The sequence below is a fragment of the Panthera pardus genome, unplaced genomic scaffold, assembly GCF_024362965.1.
Source record: "Panthera pardus isolate Hobbes unplaced genomic scaffold, ASM2436296v1 HiC_scaffold_20, whole genome shotgun sequence".
In the NCBI taxonomy this organism is placed as follows: domain Eukaryota; kingdom Metazoa; phylum Chordata; class Mammalia; order Carnivora; family Felidae; genus Panthera; species Panthera pardus.
In genome coordinates this window covers 16986897-17005685 of record NW_026526766.1, presented here as the reverse complement: position 1 = coordinate 17005685, position 18789 = coordinate 16986897, and the positions used below count along the sequence as shown (strand labels likewise).

Here is an 18789-nt window from a genome sequence, read left to right as displayed (position 1 = left end):
TCTCTCTCTCTCAAAATAAACTAGAAAAAAAAGACATTTCTACAAATAAGCCAATCATAAAAAAGACAAGTACCGTATGATTGCAGTTGTGTAAGGTACTATATGAGTAGTCAAAAAATCATAAAGATAGTTGGGGCACCTGGGTGGGTCAGTTGGTTGAGCATCCGACTTTGGTTTAGGTCATGATCTCATGGTTCCTGAGTTTGAGCCCTGCATCGGGCTCTGTGCTGACAGGTCAGACAGAGCCTGGAGCCTGCTTCGGATTCTGTGTCTCCCTCTCACTCTGCCCCTCCCCTCCTCTTGCTCGCTCTCAAAAGTAAACATTTTTTAATTTATTTTTTGTATTTTTAAAAAATTTTTTTAATGTTTTTATTTATTTTTGAGACAGAGACAGAGCATGAGCAGGGGAGGGGCAGAGAGAGAGGGAGACACAGAATCCGAAGCAGGCTCCAGGCTCTGAGCTGTCAGCACAGAGCCCGACGCGGGGCTCGAACTCACGGACTGTGAAATCATGACCTGAGCTGAAGTCGGACACTCAACCGACTGAGCCACCCAGGCGCCCCTCAAAAATAAACATTTTTTTAAAAAAGCACTTAGGGTTGGTTTAAATAACACATTTAGGTAAATTAGCAGATATGCTGAATTCATTAGATGTGACATCCAGGGCTTGATGTAACATCAAGGGACTGGTCTGTTTCTGCATTATTTTTCTGGCCAACTATGAATGGCATCATCTGCCAGATGCAATAGGCTGCAGGTGCATTAGCTCAGGAGTCAGCCAGATCTGCACTTCTACCTTCAAGCAGTGTGACCTTGAGCTAGTTACTTAGCTTCTTCAAACCTCAGCTTTTCTGTAAAGACAGGGGCATTAATGTTCACCGCCGGGGTTGCTGCAAAGATCAAATGACATCACGTCTACGAAACTGCCTGGCACAGAAACCGGCAGGGTAGGCATTTAATAAATGGTAGTTTTATTTAATTTTATGTCATTTTAAGGGACGGGCAGATGTAAAGGCTTGTTATTAAGAAATGAGGAGAAAGCAACCATGAATTTGTGGCCTGCGATTTTTTCCTTCACTTCAGAAAACTTCACCAAAGTTGTGTTTTCAGCTCAAATAGGGAGAATAGAATCTTTTGCAATACTTCTCCCACCAAAACCTCAACTTTCAGTAATCAGGCACTTTGAAGTCTGGCTGGACAATGTATGGCTATCTATGTATTACTGTTATAGACGTATATACAGCATAAAATTCAGGAGAACGAGCACAAAATCAAAGCCAACAGGGAAAGGCTGACGTAAATGTTAGGCTCCATGTAGCTTATCAGAAAAGAAATCATCATTCACAAAAATGAGAAGTACAGGGTTCAGGATAAGAAGAAACAGCAGTAAATCAGAAATTCCACACAATAAAGAACACTTACGAAGAAAGCTCATATGGGCAAATTTTATTTTCTTCTACCTAAAATTACCTGAGATTTCATTTTCAGCATTGTTTCCAATTGGGTTTTTAAGATTAAGAAAAAATAAGATCACTCCTGCTTTGCTTAACATTTATTCCCTTTTGGGTGACAACACGGACACTCTATTGAAAAAAAATAAGACAATGGGGAGGGCTCACCAGAGAAATACGGAAATTGACAAATGTAATGCATGGCAGCTCAACAACAGATAATTTGCCACAGACCAGTCCCAGAAAGGAAACTAAAATGGGAAATTGATAAAAACCGTTCTCTGCGTGAGGCTACTGGGCCTAAAGCTGATACACTTCACGGACCCAAGGGTTGGAAGACATTCTCTATCTAACGCGTGCAACAGGCTGGGGAGGAGGTCAGGCCACAGGGACTGTCAAAAAGCTCATGTTACAGCAAAACCTCCAAAGTCATTTCCAGAACATAATCAAAGCTCTTCTCTGCACAGAATCAGAGTGGTGACAAGTTCTCAGAACTGAGTTTTGTTGCTGAGTTCAGCATTAAACAGTCTCTGAAAAAGCTCAGATCGGCTAGGCTGAATAAACAAGAAGGAAAAGTATGTTTTCTTATGAAGTCTCAACTACAGCTAACCGCATTGTCCTTCTTTGTTTCACCAGAAACTCATCGCATATACCTAAGTCCGACCCGAACCCCCACAAAACTCTGGTTGGCCAACTTTCTAAAATCTTTATAAGGTCAATAATGTTAAAAGCAATGACAGTGAAGCTACTCACTATTCTTTTCCTTCAATACATAAATAGTATGCCTACATCAAGCACAGAGCAGTTCCCCCCAAATTATCTATATTCATGCAAACTGTATTACCTCTGCCCATGTTAAAAAATTAAAAGTGTTTAACTGGCATCTATCCTAATTACTCTAGGCCCAAAGTATACAAGAACAAAAAATGAGACATTTCCAAAAACTTTTTGTTAAGCCACGAACCCTGTATTTTATTTTAATCATTTCATTTCAAAGATTTTATCTGTAAGCAATCTCTACACCCAACATGGGGCTCTAACTCACAACCCTGAGATCAAGAGTTGCACACTCCTCCGGCCGAGCCAGCCAGGTGCCCCCACCCCCCCACCGCCGGAGAAGCCCCATTTTAAAGAAGGAACCCCTAAAGGTTCTGGGGGAACAGATGTAATTTCAACAAGGATTTCATATCTTCAAGTTTATGCTTATGAAGAAATACAACTGCTTAACTCAAATTTAGTAAACATATTTATTTTGAGGATAAAATACCTTTTTCATTAATTTTCAGATTTTGTGCTTTCACTACTTATACATATTTCTTTCTATTGAAATTTGGTTGGGGTATTAGAAAGACCTCAAACAGGCTTCTCAGGATACTCTTTCTCAAGGCACCCACAGAGAGAAAAAAACCAGTCACAGATAGAAAACTCTCACAGTAGCAGTTATTCATTTCCTGAGCTAACCTACTTCCTTTTTCAAACATTTCCTTCTCTTCACCAATGTGTTTTTTTGAAATTAGCATCAAAGTCTTCTTGCAAAATACACTTCTGGACCCGGGGCCTGGAACCTAGGCAAATGCCAACAGCCATGTCATTCTTAATGTCGTCGCCACCTTGATACAAAATTAGAATCTCAAATCAAGTGTCTTTCAGTAGTACAGAGGGCTTCCTGCCACATAAATTGATGTTTTAGCAAAAGAGGTTGAGTTTTTATGAGCTCGAGCCATGCTCTGGGAAAACAAATGCTATCAAAGTAAAAAAAATTCCATGGCTCCTGGCTACTCCATTACAGAAAACCATGGCGTCTTGTATGATAAGTAAATCAATTTTTTTCATCTTTCAGACCTTCAGCAGACTGCAATGAGTTGCTGAATTTCTTCATACTAAGTGTAACCTCAGAGATAAACTAAAAGACTAACGATGACTAACATTATGTATTTCATTATAAATATATCTTCTCACTGATTATGGACTCAAATCAAAGCCAATATATAGAGCTGAAAAGAAATTTGGCTATTGTGATTCCTTTGTGCTAATAAATACAAAATACAACTTAAAAGATAAAATCAGCCTTCACCTAAACATAAATACAAAAAGCAAAGAGTGATACCACAAAAAACAGACAAAAGGAATCCAGTCTCTTCAAATGTTTATTTTTGTCAGAATAGCTGACGATTTTCTGTTAAGCCTTTTGGTTCATTACTATAACAAGCATTTTTCCCCTTGAAAAACCCACTCAAAATATTTTAATCCTTGAGGTAAAGAACTTTAACTAAAAAAACAAACAAAAAAAAAAAAAACACAAAAAAACTGATCTTTTTTTTTTTAAAGAAAAAAATTCTTAAAATTCCTTTAGCTTGATAAATAGAAATAATCTCTTCTTGTTCTACTCTGGTGAACAAAAATGTACTTTATACAGCAAAATATCCAGTCACTTATTGGCAAACTGAAGGTGAGAACCTACCCATTTACATGTTCTACTCAAACACAGTGCAAGACTTCCATGTTCATATAGACTTCAAAAAACAAAAACAAAAACAAAAACAAAAAAACCCAAACCAAAAAAAACCAAAAACCATAAACCGGTTACCAACACTCTTCTGGCAAAGACGAGGGTTTTGGAATGGCAAAAGGAACACAAGTTTTAGATCTCAAAGCTCCAGAAGGGAATTAATCTGAGTCTTCGTCATCAAGATACTCCTCGGCATTGCTTAATGTTCGAACAGCATCTAAAAGGAATGGTGGGAAGGCAAAACGGGAAAATTACAGATTGCTCACATTTGGTTTGCACTTTCAAAGCTCCTGATACCTCAAGGGATCGTAATCTTTCCTCAGGCCCGGGGACTGTACTACCCCTGAGGATCTTCTTCAACTTTTGCTTTCCTGCCTGACTGTTCAGTGTCTGCTGTCCCAGAGGCTGACAAATGCAGCTGTCCGCTCGTTCCTTGGACACGCAGAAAAGTAAAGCCCGTAGGCCGCAGGTACCATTAATCTACCTTGCACAAAATGCAACCAGCCACGTGTGCCGTGACCGGCACGGAACACACCGGACGCCCCTCCACTCGTCCAACCCCCTCTCCCAATGACAAGTGCCACATGTGGCTTCGGTTAGTAGACAGCCTGCAGCCTTACTTGAAGGCAAGATCACTGGGTAGAAAGGTAACTAATGAGGGGGGAAAAAAAAGGAAAAGAAGCAGAATGAAAACACAGAAGCTTCGGTTTCATCTCTAAAAGCACGGATAAATAAAAAAAATAATAATTTTAAAAAAGCACAGATAAATAAAGTATGCTCAGAGGTAAAAGAATGAAATTAAAAAAAAAAACAAAAACAGAAATCTGAAACAGAAAGAGCCGAACCCTACCATACATGACATCAAGCTTGAGCAGGGGTCAAAACGAAGACATCTCATCTTTAAATGGTCACCTATTCGATTGTCTATTTAAATGCCTATAAGCAACAGGTTACACGGGGTATAATTTCAGGGGGCAAACTGAAACGCGAGCCTAACCGCCGTCAGAGCTCAACAAGTGCATGTTATCATGGTCTCTAAATACTATCTTCCCGTGCTCATTGGAGAAATGACTGATTCCAAGTCTGGGGCAGAAAGCGTACCTCTTGTCATACCGTAAAACAAGGATGCTGTCAAAGAGAGCATCAAAGGTTCACGATCCAACCCGAAGAGGCCTCCACTAGCCAAAGAGGAGCTATCAATAGGGATACTAAATATAATGGATTGAAACACAGCAAATATTTCAACGTACATCACAGAGAAGCCACTAGTCCTCTCTGGAGAATGAGAAGGAACCAGCACATCATTTTGAAAACTCCTAAATAAAGGACGAAAATCAAGCCTTTATTCTTCTCCTACTACACAAACTATTCCTTGGAGTCATCAGACCATGGATGAAGGGCAATTTTTTTTATAGAATGTTCCAGCTGATAACTGAGACAGGAGTGACAGAACTAGAATATGGCCATTTCACAACTGTTAGTAAACTAATGGATCTAGACAACGATCATCAATGAATGCTAACATCACAGGATGAGTGACAGACAGGTAATACGTGCCTCTGATGAAAGAACACAGCTTTCTTCATGAAGCATTCTTCCATCTACCCTTTCACAGACACATAAAATGTAGAATCTAATCAAACCTCTAGATCTAACACCAAATGACAAAAATACAGAGGAACCTTTAGATCTAACACCAAGTGACAAGACTACAGAGGAAAGAGGAACATGTCAAACACCCTGGGAATGCATTTATGCAATGCCTAGACTGAGAAATTCAGGAAAACTGACCCTGCTTCTTTAATAAATAAATAGCCAGGCTAAAAGAAGAGGGGGAGAGGAGAAGGAAAGGAAACAATGATTTAGGAGATGTATCTACCAATCAGAACCTGACCTTATTTAGACCCTGACTTAAACTGTAAATAAAGAAACAGATAAGTAAGCCAACAAAGCAGAAACAAACATGTATGGGAAAAAATGGTGAATCTGGACAGTGACAAGATACTTGAAGATATGAAGCAATTATTAATTTTAGGTCTGCTAGTGATAATGTAGCTTTGCTCAGTCATTATCTTTACAAATTTAGGAAAATCATTATAGAGAAAAAAGAAAGGGACAAGGGAGAGTTGGTACAAGGGAGGTAGAAACTTATACGAGAAGGAAAGATTCGGATTCAAAGAAGTGGATATAAACAGAACAGAGGCAGCCTTGAATAATTTCACACCAGCTTCCAAACTACTAGAAATCTCCAGCTTGTCTGCATTCATCTCCATCCTCCTTACGAGAAGTTCTGGAGACCTGGGAGGAATATACTTTGTTCTATCCCACGTACACGTACAACTTCAGGACTGGCTGTAGACTTTTTGTCTTCTTAAGCCACAGACAAAAAGACCGTAGCAAGGCTCTTTCCTACTCTGCTTTGCTCCTACAGTCCTACGTGTTGCCCACTGAGGTAGTCTTGGGCCTCCAATGGTTACCTCGGCGCTTTATTTCAACCTCGTTTCTCCTGTTAGCAAGAGAAGAAGGCTCGCCATGCTGCAAACTCTTACTGAATGGAAATCAAGAGACAGGAACGAGCCAGGAAAATAAATTCCTTCTCCTTCCTTCCTTTTATGGATTGCTCCCAGGCACAGTTTCTCTGGAATCTTCTCACATGGCCAAGTGCTGAGGAGCTCCGTCTCTTCATAGCCCATCTTGGGCCGTGACCATCATGGTAATGTAACTCCTAACCATGCCTCCCTGTTTCCCCCAGCTGACTTCCATCTCTCCTCAATGTCACTGACCTGAACTTGCACATTCCAAACCAAGTACTAGCACTTAAGACAGTCAAACAAACAAACCATAAAGGGTGGAAAGACAGACACAGTAACCTGGATAAATCTCACAGGCATAGCATTAAGTGAAAAGAAGTCAGACACAAGAAAGTACATACTGTTTGAGTCCATTTATATCAAGTTCAAGCACAGGCAAAACTAGGCTGTGGTGAGAGAAGAGGAGGACGTGGAGGGGTTTTCAGGGTATGGAAAATATTCTCTACCTTGATCCGGGTTGTGGCAAATAGGTGTAAGCACAGTTTAAAAAAAAAAAATCAAGATGTAAACTTAGGATTTATATACTTTACTTAATATAAATTATACCCCAATTTGTCAAAACTGGAAAAAGAATTTAAAGTGTTGACTCCTCAAGGTGGGGCTGAACCCCGGCCCTGCACACATGTCCCAAAGTTACCCTTCATGGTAACTACAAAATGTGACTTGTTTTTTCTCATTAAAAAATCCAAGATGAGGGGTGCCTAGGTGGCCCAGTCGATTGAGCATCTGACTCTTGATTTCGGCTCAGGTCACGATCCCAGGGTTGTGGGATCGAGCCCCATGTCAGCTTCATGCTGAGTGTGGAGGCTGCCTAAGAGTTTCTGTCTCTCTCACTCTCTCTCCCTCTGCCCCTCTCCCCTGCTAGTGCACTCTCTCTCTTAAAAAAAAAAAAAAAAAATCCAAGATGTGATTTTAAAACTGGAAAACAACATCAGAATATACTTTTCCCAGTCTAGAGTTCGTGCTGGCAATTAGCCAAATGGCCCAATATTCAACTCTTACTCCAACTAAGATCACAATACAAATTCAGACTTTTCACTGGACGATTGAGGTAATGAAGCGAGAAAAAAGAAAAGAAAAAGGTAACGTGAAAACTGAAATATGAAAATTCATTTCTTGCCTCTGTGTCAAGCCCTAAGATTACCTCATTGATGAGTCCATTATCTAATCATTACACATTTAGGAAAGTAGACCAAAGACACTTAGTGTGAACAGAGCAGAGGAGACCTACCTCCCAGCCCTGTTCTACAAAGACTGCGGAAGGGTGAGGGAAAAAGAGCAGATGTGCCTTCCCAGCTCGGGGTGCCCAGATAGAGGCTTCTGGGTGCAGCTCTCTGGGGTCTGAGCAAGCGTGGCATTCTCCTTGCCTATCGTGATCAAGCTCATAGTGTACATGAGGCTCTGATAACCTTCAGCTCCTAAGAAACCTTACTCCTCGGTCAGGACATTCTGAAGGTACCCATAGAACAACAGGAAGTCAGTGGCAGAAGAAGGAAGTTGGGCCATAGTCCTACTTCCTGACCCAACCAAGGCAGCAGGAAGGAAGAGGTCCGTGCCAAGTAAAAGCATCTCTCCTACATGGCTGCATATACACTTGTCAATCAAAATGTAGCTGGGGAGCACCACGCAGCTGGTACATACTTTCCCGCTCACTTAGCAGACCCTCGATCCATCTATGCATGAGTAATTACTTTAAAGAAACACCAGCTCTGCCAGTGAGCATTCACGGCTGAGATAATTAAGAAACCCAAGCCGCTTAGTGGTTTACACTACATCGGAACTGAAGTTAAAAGAAGTAAGAAACTGAAACAAAGACAGATCTGGAGTAAAGAACAAAAGGAACAGCAGACTCGTGAGGAGGGCTATGACGGGAATTTGGTGATGGGCAAGGAGGATCATTCTGGGAAGCTCCCTTGGCAAGTCATGAAGAAAGGAGGACTGTTTGCTATTTTTGATTAACTAAAGCAGGAAACCAGAGGTCTGACTGTATTTTGTTGCTTCCGCGGGAACAGGGATATGGGACAAGGTAACACCACCTCTTCTCATAAAACAAAGGGGACTTAAGGAAGAGAGAAGCTTTCCAAGGGTTCCAAAACGAATGGGAATGTGATTCATATAGGAAAACAAACCAGTACCTCACTCCACAAGCTCGGAGGGTGACAACGTCCTCAGATTAAAGTAGAAACAAAAATGTACTCAGCCTCTACACTAGAAATGTCTCAGAAGTTGTTTTGGTGACTCTCCACCAACATGGACCAGGCTAAACTTTAGACTCTAAAAAGCAATACTAAAAAGGGTTGGAATGATGAGTACCAATGCTCACTAAAGACATGAAAAGCGAGTTCTCCATTATACTAGTTCCATTCTAGAAAACGGTGGACAAGATGTATCGATCATTGGCTTATACTCCAAAGTGGCATGAAAGTGCCAAACACGAGATAAAAGTAGAGGAAGGCTTGAGAAGTGAGGGGGGAAAAAAAAGATTGAATGTCCCCTCCAGCCAAAACATCTTGTATTTTTCGTTTTTCTCCCTCGGGGTTCCTCAGGGGCCAGGAGGCTGATGGTGAACGAAAAGGGAGAGACAGGAGAGGAAAATGAGGAGGGGTAAGGCACACCGCCCCCCAGCATTTCTTTCAGGGGGAAGCATTCAGTACATTATGTACAGAGAAGTCCAATAAACAGCCAGTCTCTGAATAGTAATCATGAACAATGCAAGCGTGTTTCACACCTTTTCTTTAGCACCTTTTCAAAATAACCACAAGGACCTTTCTTTTTTTTTCCAACCCCATCTCCCATGCCAATAGATATTTTTATCTCGAAGAATGTATACCTAAACTTTACCTTTAAAAACCACCCCACGGTCTGTAAACAAACATCAAATTGGTTATCAAGACCGGAATAATTCTGATCGTAGTTTACTGATACTCTCGTTTAAAACAGAGATAAAATATAATCATGGAGCTCTTCAGTGCTTAATTGAAAAATAAATATTTAGAGACAACCACTTGTAAAACCATATCCGGAACCATGGTTCTCTGATAAGGGCTCTACTGGAAAGCAAGTGATTACGACCTGATTGCAAGGAACAAAGGAAACACACAAAAAATACTAAAAGGCCAAAGTCTCTTCGATTTGCTTGCATGAAGGCATTCTTCAATGTTGCACGTTCCAAGTGAGACCCAGGATATAAAATCTGACTTCAGAACCACATGAAGAGTTTACCGAGAAAACGTTTCCCCAATTCTAAGATGGTAAATCTTAGTCATGATGGTGTCAGAGGAGAAAGAAGGATCGAAGGCAAATACCTGTTCCCTGTTTCTTTTTCAGGAGAGACGCACAGGCCGCATTGGTGGCCATGTCCAGGGCCAGCTTCTTCTCATTGTTTCTCAAGTCTGTTCTTGCACCTTCCCCAACACAAGAAAAGCAAGTCAGGTGTTTTTGAAGAATCTGTAGCAGCGGACTACACATTCTTCTTCCCACCGAGACGGATCACTTTTGGCCAAACTAACTAGACAACCATTCTGGCCCTGAAGTAAGCTTTTTCAAAACAGTCAAAGCACGTTTGGCGTCTTGAAATCAGGGCGCTTGCTGCTGCGTCCCAGATAATTAGGCACAATTAAAACAGAGCCTTTCCTTTCAAATCCTCAGACTGCTGCATGTGACTTTTCAGGGGGGACTTCACTATCCCCGAGGTACCTCCTGAGTCAGTTGGACTCCAATATGTCTTGGCACGAGTTTTTAGAGATTAGTTTAACATACCCTTTGCTTCTTGAGAGAAGCCCGTGTGGGTGGTGCCTGCCGGGATTAGTATTTCATATCTGCCAAGTATACTCTTGTGCAAATTAGCAGAAGAGTAACACCATAAAACCTAGAGGCAATCCATTGTCCCCAAAGCACATCTTCTACTTGCGTTTTGTCCGGGTCTTCGTGGTGATAAAAATTACATCAGAATTCGTGGGTATATTTTCGTTGCCAAAGCTTCACCAATGCAGAAGTGTGCTGAACAAAAGCATACGTCCCGTTTCGTCCCCTGACTAACCCCTCCCTGCCCCATCTTCCAGTTTGTCTGGGGGAATCCATTCCCAGCAAGTGGGTATCAGTCCTCACCTCCCTCAGGTGCAGGAATGCACTCACAGACATCTACGCATATATGTGTAAAATCACACCACATGTAACAGTCTGTAACTTGATTTTTTTACTTAGCAATATATAATGGTACTCATTCCTCAGTAGTACACATAGCTCAATCCATGTAAACATTTGTAAGTGTTCAATTTTGTGGGCATCCCAATATTTATTTAATAACTCTCCTCTTCCCCTATCGAGGGACACTTAGGCTGTTCCTTTACCACAAACAATATTGCTGTAAATCTCCCTGAACACCAGCTTTCTGAAGTATGGCTTCCCAGAAGTGATGCTGGGATATAAGGCTATGTATATTTTTAATTCTGCTAGCTACTGTCCGATCGCTGTCCAAGAAGGCTTTACCAATTTATACTTTCTGCCACGGTACAGGAGAGAGCCATTTTGCTTGTAATCTCATCCTCTTCAGGAAACAAAAAAATAAGTGTAATGAAACTCAAAGGGACAAAAATACTGAGTCAAGAAAGCATGGTTTGTTTAATTAGGAATATGGCGACCGTGTCTAAAAATCTCTCTCATGAGACTTAGATCTGCCCACAGCTAAGGGTCTATAGAAACCTCATTCGCTCATTGGGCCACGGGGAAAAATTCCGGAGGGTTGAGAGCTCTGTGACTGATCATATCTTATGTTAAATTGCACTTTAGAACCCATATACATGATTTCTTTCAGGACAGGAAATGTTCGGAGCCAGCAAGGCAAGAGAAGAAATGACCATTTCCTGGGTCCCTCTCAACGAGTGCTACCCAAGAGAAATACGATGTGAGCCACATGTGTCATTTTAAATTTTCTAGCGGCCACATTTTCAAAAGGTGGAAATCGTTTTAATGACATATCTTATTTAACACAGCAGATCCAAAATGTTACCTCTGTATCATATAACCGATATAAAAGTTATTGCGATACTTTACGTCTTTTTTTTTTTTTTTTTCCCTAAGTCTTTGAAATTTGATGTGCCTGTTACACTTACAGTACATCTTGGTCCAGACCATGCTCATTTCATGGGCTCAGGGGCCTGTGTGGTTAGTGGCAGCCAGCACAGACAGCCCAGTTCTCAGCATAACCCTTAGGGGGCACCTCATGCTGTCTGATCTTTTGTACCTGAGATGTACATCACCAATGTCCTTTAAATAAATGACATGTCCTCTCTATATCCCACAGCATTGCTGTGAGGATCCCTAATGAACATGCATCCATAAGACACCTTGGGATTCAAGCATCTTACATTATAGCTTCTGGACCAGGACGCAGGACGGGGAGATATGCCTGGCCCTCTGTAAGGACTAATATTTATGTGACGGATGGATGGATGGATGGTCAGTTCATAATTTCACTGTCCCCTCTTGTATAAAAATAGGGAACCGAGGTATCTTCATCTTCCCCGTACTTGTAGCACCTGCTCAGATCAAAGCAGGACCTTATAGCCACAGCATCTTTCTTATCTGTCAGGACTTCCCTTGTGAACAGGGGCCTCAGCACCTTTCCCCTACAGCTTTCTGAGACAGCATCTTCTCTGCACGGGTGCACATACACACGCCTTTCTCCAAGGACCCTTTAATCCCGCAGAAATATACAACAAACTCCTACGAAAAGTAATATATGTAATTTTAAAGCTTACCAAGCTTTTAACGTAAAACTAAAAATTTAAATTTTTTTTTTTTTTAATGTTTTATTTATTTTTGAGACAGAGACAGAGCATGAACGGGGGAGGGGCAGAGAGAGAGGGAGACACAGAATTGGAAGCAGGCTCCAGGCTCTGAGCCATCAGCCCAGAGCCTGATGCGGGGCTCAAACTCACGGACCGCGAGATCATGACCTGAGCTGAAGTCGGCCACTTAACCGACTGAGCCACCCAGGCGCCCCCGTAAAACTAAAAATTTAACACGAATCACCTCACTACTGTAATTTCGTCTTATTGTAACAACTCTGTGATACAGACAGAGTAGAGGTTAAAATCCCAGTTTCAAAATACGGAGCCTATGATTCTTCCTACTATTTCAAATAACGTAATTGAACACAGCCTGTTTTTCCAGGGTGAGCAAAGGCCAGACAGATGGGGCACACGCTTTACCTTTTTCCAGAAGCAAGTGGACAATATCTGCATAACCTTTCCAGGCAGCGGCGTGCAAAGCTGTGTCTCCCAACTTGTTCTATGGTGATTTAAAAAGAGAAAGCAGCATTTTAAAAAGAGACGGTGGGTTGAAAACATGCACGAATTCAGGTTTACTCCAAGCAAACTCAAAGTGAGAACGAGTTATAAAGTCATATAAAGTTCCCAAGAGAGAAAGGAGACTCAAGGGATGAGAGAAAAGTCATTTGGGGGGAGGGGATGGATGAAAGAGGAGAAACGGACGTGGCAGAGCAGAGGGAAACACCAGGAGGGAGCAAGCAGACCTGCCCCTGCAAACCTCGCAAGAAATCAGGCCCTGGCGATGCCCGGAGACGCTGGAACGAGCGTGAGGCACGGGACTGGACACAAGAGTACTGGATGCGTTTATAGAAATAATCAGGGGCGCCTGGGTGAGTCAGTCGGTTAAGCATCTGACTCTTGATTTTGGCTCAGGTCATGACCTTCTGGTTCGTGCGATCGAGCCCCATGTCGGGCTCGGTGCTGACAGCGGGGAGCCTGCTTGGGATTCTCTCTCTTCCATCTCTCTCGGCTCTTCCCCAGCTCACGCACGCGCACGCTCTCTCTCTCTCTCAAAATAAATAAATAAACATTAAAAAAAAAAAAGTAATTAGATCAACTTCCTCTCTCCTTGCTGCCAGGTGACCTAGTGCGGATGGCAGGGTGACCCTGTCAAAAAATGAACCAGGTAGTTTCCAAGCTCAGGGGACTCGGGTACAAGGGAAGGTGGCAATAAGGCCAGGAACTAAAAGCGGTGGGTGAGCTGAGACACCTACAAATTGAGCGGTAAGACTCCTCTCCCAGCTGCCTTTACCTACCCTGCTGCCCCAGTGTATACAGCCTAGCACCTGCAGGCAGGGAGCTGGAGGACAATCCTCCGGTGGAGGTGAATAGCCCCGCATGTGGAGGGGGAGAGCATACTCACGCTGACATCTGGGGATAACCCAGCACAACAGCCAGGACCTTTCCACCTCACCCTACCGAGAAGCCCACAGCCAGTAAGCCCCATGTGCAGGCAGAGCTTCCAGTCACCCTTAAACATGACTGGAGACACAAAGATACTAGGTATTTGAGGAAAGCCTCTCATATTTGAGAGAAGATTAAAACAAAAAGAATGGATCTCAGAGGGAAAAGACACAGTACAGTGAATGGCAGGAAAGGTTTTAAAAATATAGTCAAGATACAACATGATATACAGCATATCATGCAACAAGAAAAGAAGCTATTTAAAAAGCAATAATCAGCAGGGCACCTGGGTGGCTCAGTCAGTTAAGCGTCTGACTTCGGCTCAAGTTATGACTTGGCCATTCATGAATGTGAGCCCCGCGTCAGGCTCTCTGCTGTCAGTACAGAGCCTGCTTCAGATCCTCTGTCCCCCCCACCCCTCAAAAATAAGTAAAAAGAAGAAACATTTAAAAAAGAAAGCAATCATGAGAGTAAAAGAGCTTATAAGTAAACAAAATTCTAAGATGCTGCCCAAGATCCCCGCCCCTTGGGGATCCACCCCCTGTAAAATTCCTCCCCCTCAAGTATGTATGAGACTAATGAATATAATAGGATATCACTCCCATAATGCAGTTTCTAATCAGTTGACATTGAGTTCATCAAAAGAGAGATTATACTGGGTGGGCATGACCAAATCAGACGGGCCCTTTCCCAAAGGTATAGCTTCAGAAACACAATTTCCTAGTGACCTTAAGGAAGAAAGCAAACAGCCATGTTGTGAAATGTCAATGGAGAGGGGTGATCTCTGAAAGCTGAGGTCCAGAGCACTGCAGGTGCAAGAAACTCAATCCCTCCAGCAACCTGAACGAACCTGGAATGAGATCTGAGCTCCAGATGAGAACCTGCTTCTGGCCAATACCGTGACTCTGGCCAGTGAGACCCTGAGCAGAGAGCCCAGCTCTGCCATGCCCAGAATTCTGGCTTAGAGAACGTATAAGGTAAATGCGTGTTGTTTTAAGCAGCTAAGCTTGTGGGTTATTTGTCACACAGCAATAGAAAACCTAGGACACTGAGGAATTAAAAAGGTAACCAAAATAAAACATAAAGCTAAGAAAATCTTGGGGTGCCTGGGTGGCTCAGTTGGTTAAGTCTTGATTTCTGCTCCAGTCGTGATCTCATGGTTGGTGAGTTCGAGCCCCGAGTAGGGCTCCACGCGGACAGCACAGAGCCTTCTTGGGATTCTCAATCTCTCCCTCTCTCTCTGCCCCTCCCCTGCATACTCTTTCTCAGTTTCTCTCTCTTTCTCTTTCTCTCTCTCTCAAAATAAACACATAAACTTAAAAAAAAGGTAAAAAAATCTCTGAGAAACACTAAAATAACTGGAGACTCAATAAGAGGTCCAACCTAACTACTAGTGGGCATTCCAGAACCAAAGAATAAAGACAATGGTCAATAACAACTAGAAAAGAAACAGCAGACCCTTTCGGGCTGAAAGAGTCCACCACCTTTACTGGGAAGAAACACGCTGAAGCACATTAAGAAATTTTAGAACATCAAGGACAGAGTAATGATTCTAAGCAACAAAAAAGCAGATCACACACAAAAGAATGGGAATCAAAATGGCATCAAACTTCTCAAGAGCAATCCTAAAAACCAGAATACCATAGAGCCTTGCCTGCGAAATTCTGAGGAAAATCATTTTCAACCTAGAATTCTGTCGGCCAAATAATCGATCCCTAGGTCCCCTTTCTTAGGAATCTTCAAGGATGTTATTCAACAAAAGGAGGAAAACATGGGATCCAGAAAAGTGAAGACACACCCCAGGAGAAAGGCGACAGTAAAGAGACGCTCAGAGCAGAGATCGAGGATGAGGGCTTCGGGAAGTACCATTCCAGGGAGAAAAAAGAAATTATATCAAGAGAACGTTAAACAGTGTGGGAATCTTAATGAGATACAAAAACCAAAAACCAGCGAGGGGCTCCTGGGTGGCTCAATCGGTTAAGTGTCCGACTTAGGTCATGATCTCATGCTACCTGAGTTTGATCCCTGCACTGGGCTCTGCACGGACAGTGTAGAGCCTACTTGGGAGTCTCACTCTCTCCTCTCTCTCTCTGCCCCTCCCCCACTCATGCTTTCTCTCTGTCTCAAGATAAATAAACGTCCAAAAAAAAAAAAAATATTCTCAGCAAAATAAAAGTCAAGAAGTACAGAAACAAAAGTTACACAAGCAGCGAGCAGCATTTAAATATTTAAATAGCCATAATACTTGTAGGCATCGTAGAGTAATATAACCAAAAACTATGATATGATACGTGGGGCAGACCAGAGGAACAAAGGGTGGGCACTGGCAGATCAGAGTTGGGGCAGCTGATAAGCTTCAACCTTCAGATGGGACACTGAAACATTTATGAAGATGATGACTTAGGGGACAGCCCCATAAGCATCTTCCTTAGTAACATGAAGGCAAGAGTTAAGAGCTAAACGCTGAGAGAGTGACATATGAGAAGGAACATGGTAGGTGTTTTGGGCTTTATACAATTTGGACTTCGGTACAACGGTACATTTTTAATGATGCACTTCTACTACTTGGATTAAAAATTGTATGAAAGATAATAAATGGGAAAAGGTCAGTTCAAGGCACAAAGATAGGACTTTCCATGCCCATAAGTCACACCACGAGAACAAGGCAGGTGTGTTAGGTGACCACCAACTTCCGCATAAGCGATCTTACCTGTTGGTTCAGTTCAATGTTCGGTTGAGTAAACAGCATCTCCACTATATCTGAAATAGAAAAGGTATTTTTCAAGAGTGCAAAGGAAAAGGCTGACAACACTAGGCATAATCATTTCAAAAAGAGGATTGATTCTTTAGAAGAATCTTCAAAAAAATCCTTGCAACAAATTTGTTAAAATTTACGTAAATACAAGACTTAAGAGCCTAAAAAGTAGAATTATCTAAGGAAAAATTGTGTTCCAATAATTTGGCTTTTGCATTTTTCACATGGCAACTATTATAGAAATATCTCTACATTCACCATGACACTTTACAGTCATGTAACGAATCTGCGTTTGTTAGCTAAAATGAGATCGGCTTCTTTTGGGGAAGAGCCACGAACTGTCCTCTGGCTATGCTGTTTAGTTTGTTGGGTGCTGTTTCTCATTGCTGTTGTATTTATTTTGTGTGTGTGTTGTAGGGAGAGGGGGAAAGAGAGTGGATGTGGCAGATTTGGGGTCAGGCTGAAACAGATCTAGAAATTCCATTTGTTGTATTACTGATTGCAACTGAGAAGGCTGTCCACTCAACCACTAACGGACACAAATGCTGTCTTTCCCCTGAATCTAACAGCATGCATTAAACATTCATGTAAACCATGAAAACATGTCTTGGGAAAGGCTAAGCTACAGCAGTAGGCAGAGTAGTCACTTCTGCCCCTTTCTTCTGTCAGATTAGATAGTGGGGTTTGTGTTGACATTACTACGGTTTTCCTGTAACCTCTCCAAGCTCAAGAGAGGAAAGGAAGTTCCCACTCTTTCAAGTGAGAGAGGTCCATGCAGTGAGCATCCTACCTACTGTTTTCCAGACCTCCCGGAGCAAGGTTTTGGCCGATCTTCTATAGGATGTGAAAAGCATAATTTTTGTTTCATTTCTGTAAACCCTGCTCCCCGACCTGAAGCACATTTTCAGCAGCATGGACATCAACAGTAATGAACAGAACATAGTACCTTTGTGGCCCCCGTGGCAGGCCCAGTACAGGGCAGTGCTTCCAGCTTTGTCTAAGCCATTCACACCGACTCGGTTGTCCAAACACTCTCTTAACCAGCTCAAGTTGCCTGAAAAAGTTTTACGTTTATAAAAGCACAAGAAAGAGGGTTTTGTTTTGCTTTGAAATCAATTTCATCTCCATACATTTCCACCTAGAATGGATTTAATCAGCAAATCTGAAATTAAGACCTCCTCGGTAATGCATTCATTATGGTACATTTTCACTCCCAACTTAATGAAAAGCCTTAACAACAATCTGGGGTGGGGGGGATGTGAGGGGAGGTAGAGTAGGAATGGCTTAAGGGACACAAATTATTTGTCACAGTTCTGGGAAGTCCAGGATCAAGGCGCCAGCAGATTCAGTGTCTGGTAAGAGCCTACTTCCTGGTTCATAGATGCTGTCTTTCCACCCCTTCAACAGAAAGAGCAGAGTGAGAGAGCTCTTCTGGGGTGTCTACCAGCTCCCTTCATGAGGGCAGAGCCCTCATAACCTAACCACCTGCCAAAGTCCCTACCTCCAAATACCACCACATTGGGGATGGGTTTCAACATGTGAATTTTCAGGGGACACAAACATTCAATTTATGGTATACACAGGTTGGTACACATACACTAAACAGTGTGTATGAAACTGATGAAATAACGAACAAACTTGATAGATTGTACAACAACAATTTTTAATGGTAGGTTAATGGGAGGAGTTGCCTACATGAGTCTACTTATGGTAGTCTTACTCTGTAAAAGCTACCTACATGTAATTTTTTGCTTCGTGAAATCCTGGAACTTGGGGGAAAAAAACCAGTCAAACCTAAGAACAAGTAGATAATACTCATATTCATATGAAATGCATCTTAAAATCAGTTCTTATAAGAAAATAAGAAAACAAATGCTAAATAACCTACTCAAAGTTGCTGCTCTCATATGTTAAAATATAACTATTAATTTAAAATCCTCTGGCTAATGTCCTAAATATCTAACTTACAAATAATTCCCTTTCTTTCTTTCTCTTTCTTTCTTTCTTTCTTTCTTTCTTTCTTTCTTTCTTTCTTTCTTTCTTTCTTTCTTTCTTTTTCCCTTCAAGTTTTTATTTAAATTCCAGTTATTTAGGGGCTCCTGGGTGGCTCAGTCAGTTAAGCATCCAACTCGATTTCGGCTCAGGTCATGATCTCACAGTTTATAAGCTGAAGCCCCACATCAGGCTCTGTGCTGACAGCTCAGAGCCTAGACCCTGCTTCAGATTCTGTGTCTCCCTCGCTCTCTGC

At 42.0% G+C, this 18789-nt stretch overlaps 1 protein-coding gene across 1 annotated transcript in view; it reads right to left on the bottom strand.

The window, feature by feature from the left end:
- Window positions 1-3580: 3580 nt before the first annotated feature.
- The window catches only part of OSTF1 (osteoclast stimulating factor 1), a 57079-nt gene continuing 41870 nt past the window's right edge, over window positions 3581-18789 (bottom strand). Inside the window, exons 6-10 of the mRNA XM_019463580.2 lie at window positions 17488-17595; window positions 16497-16546; window positions 12764-12842; window positions 9857-9955; window positions 3581-4177 (exon numbers count right to left, since the gene is read on the bottom strand). Of these exons, the coding sequence (XP_019319125.2) occupies window positions 4119-4177; window positions 9857-9955; window positions 12764-12842; window positions 16497-16546; window positions 17488-17595 (395 nt within the window). The 3' untranslated portion in view covers window positions 3581-4118. The remainder of the gene's footprint in view (window positions 4178-9856; window positions 9956-12763; window positions 12843-16496; window positions 16547-17487; window positions 17596-18789) is intronic.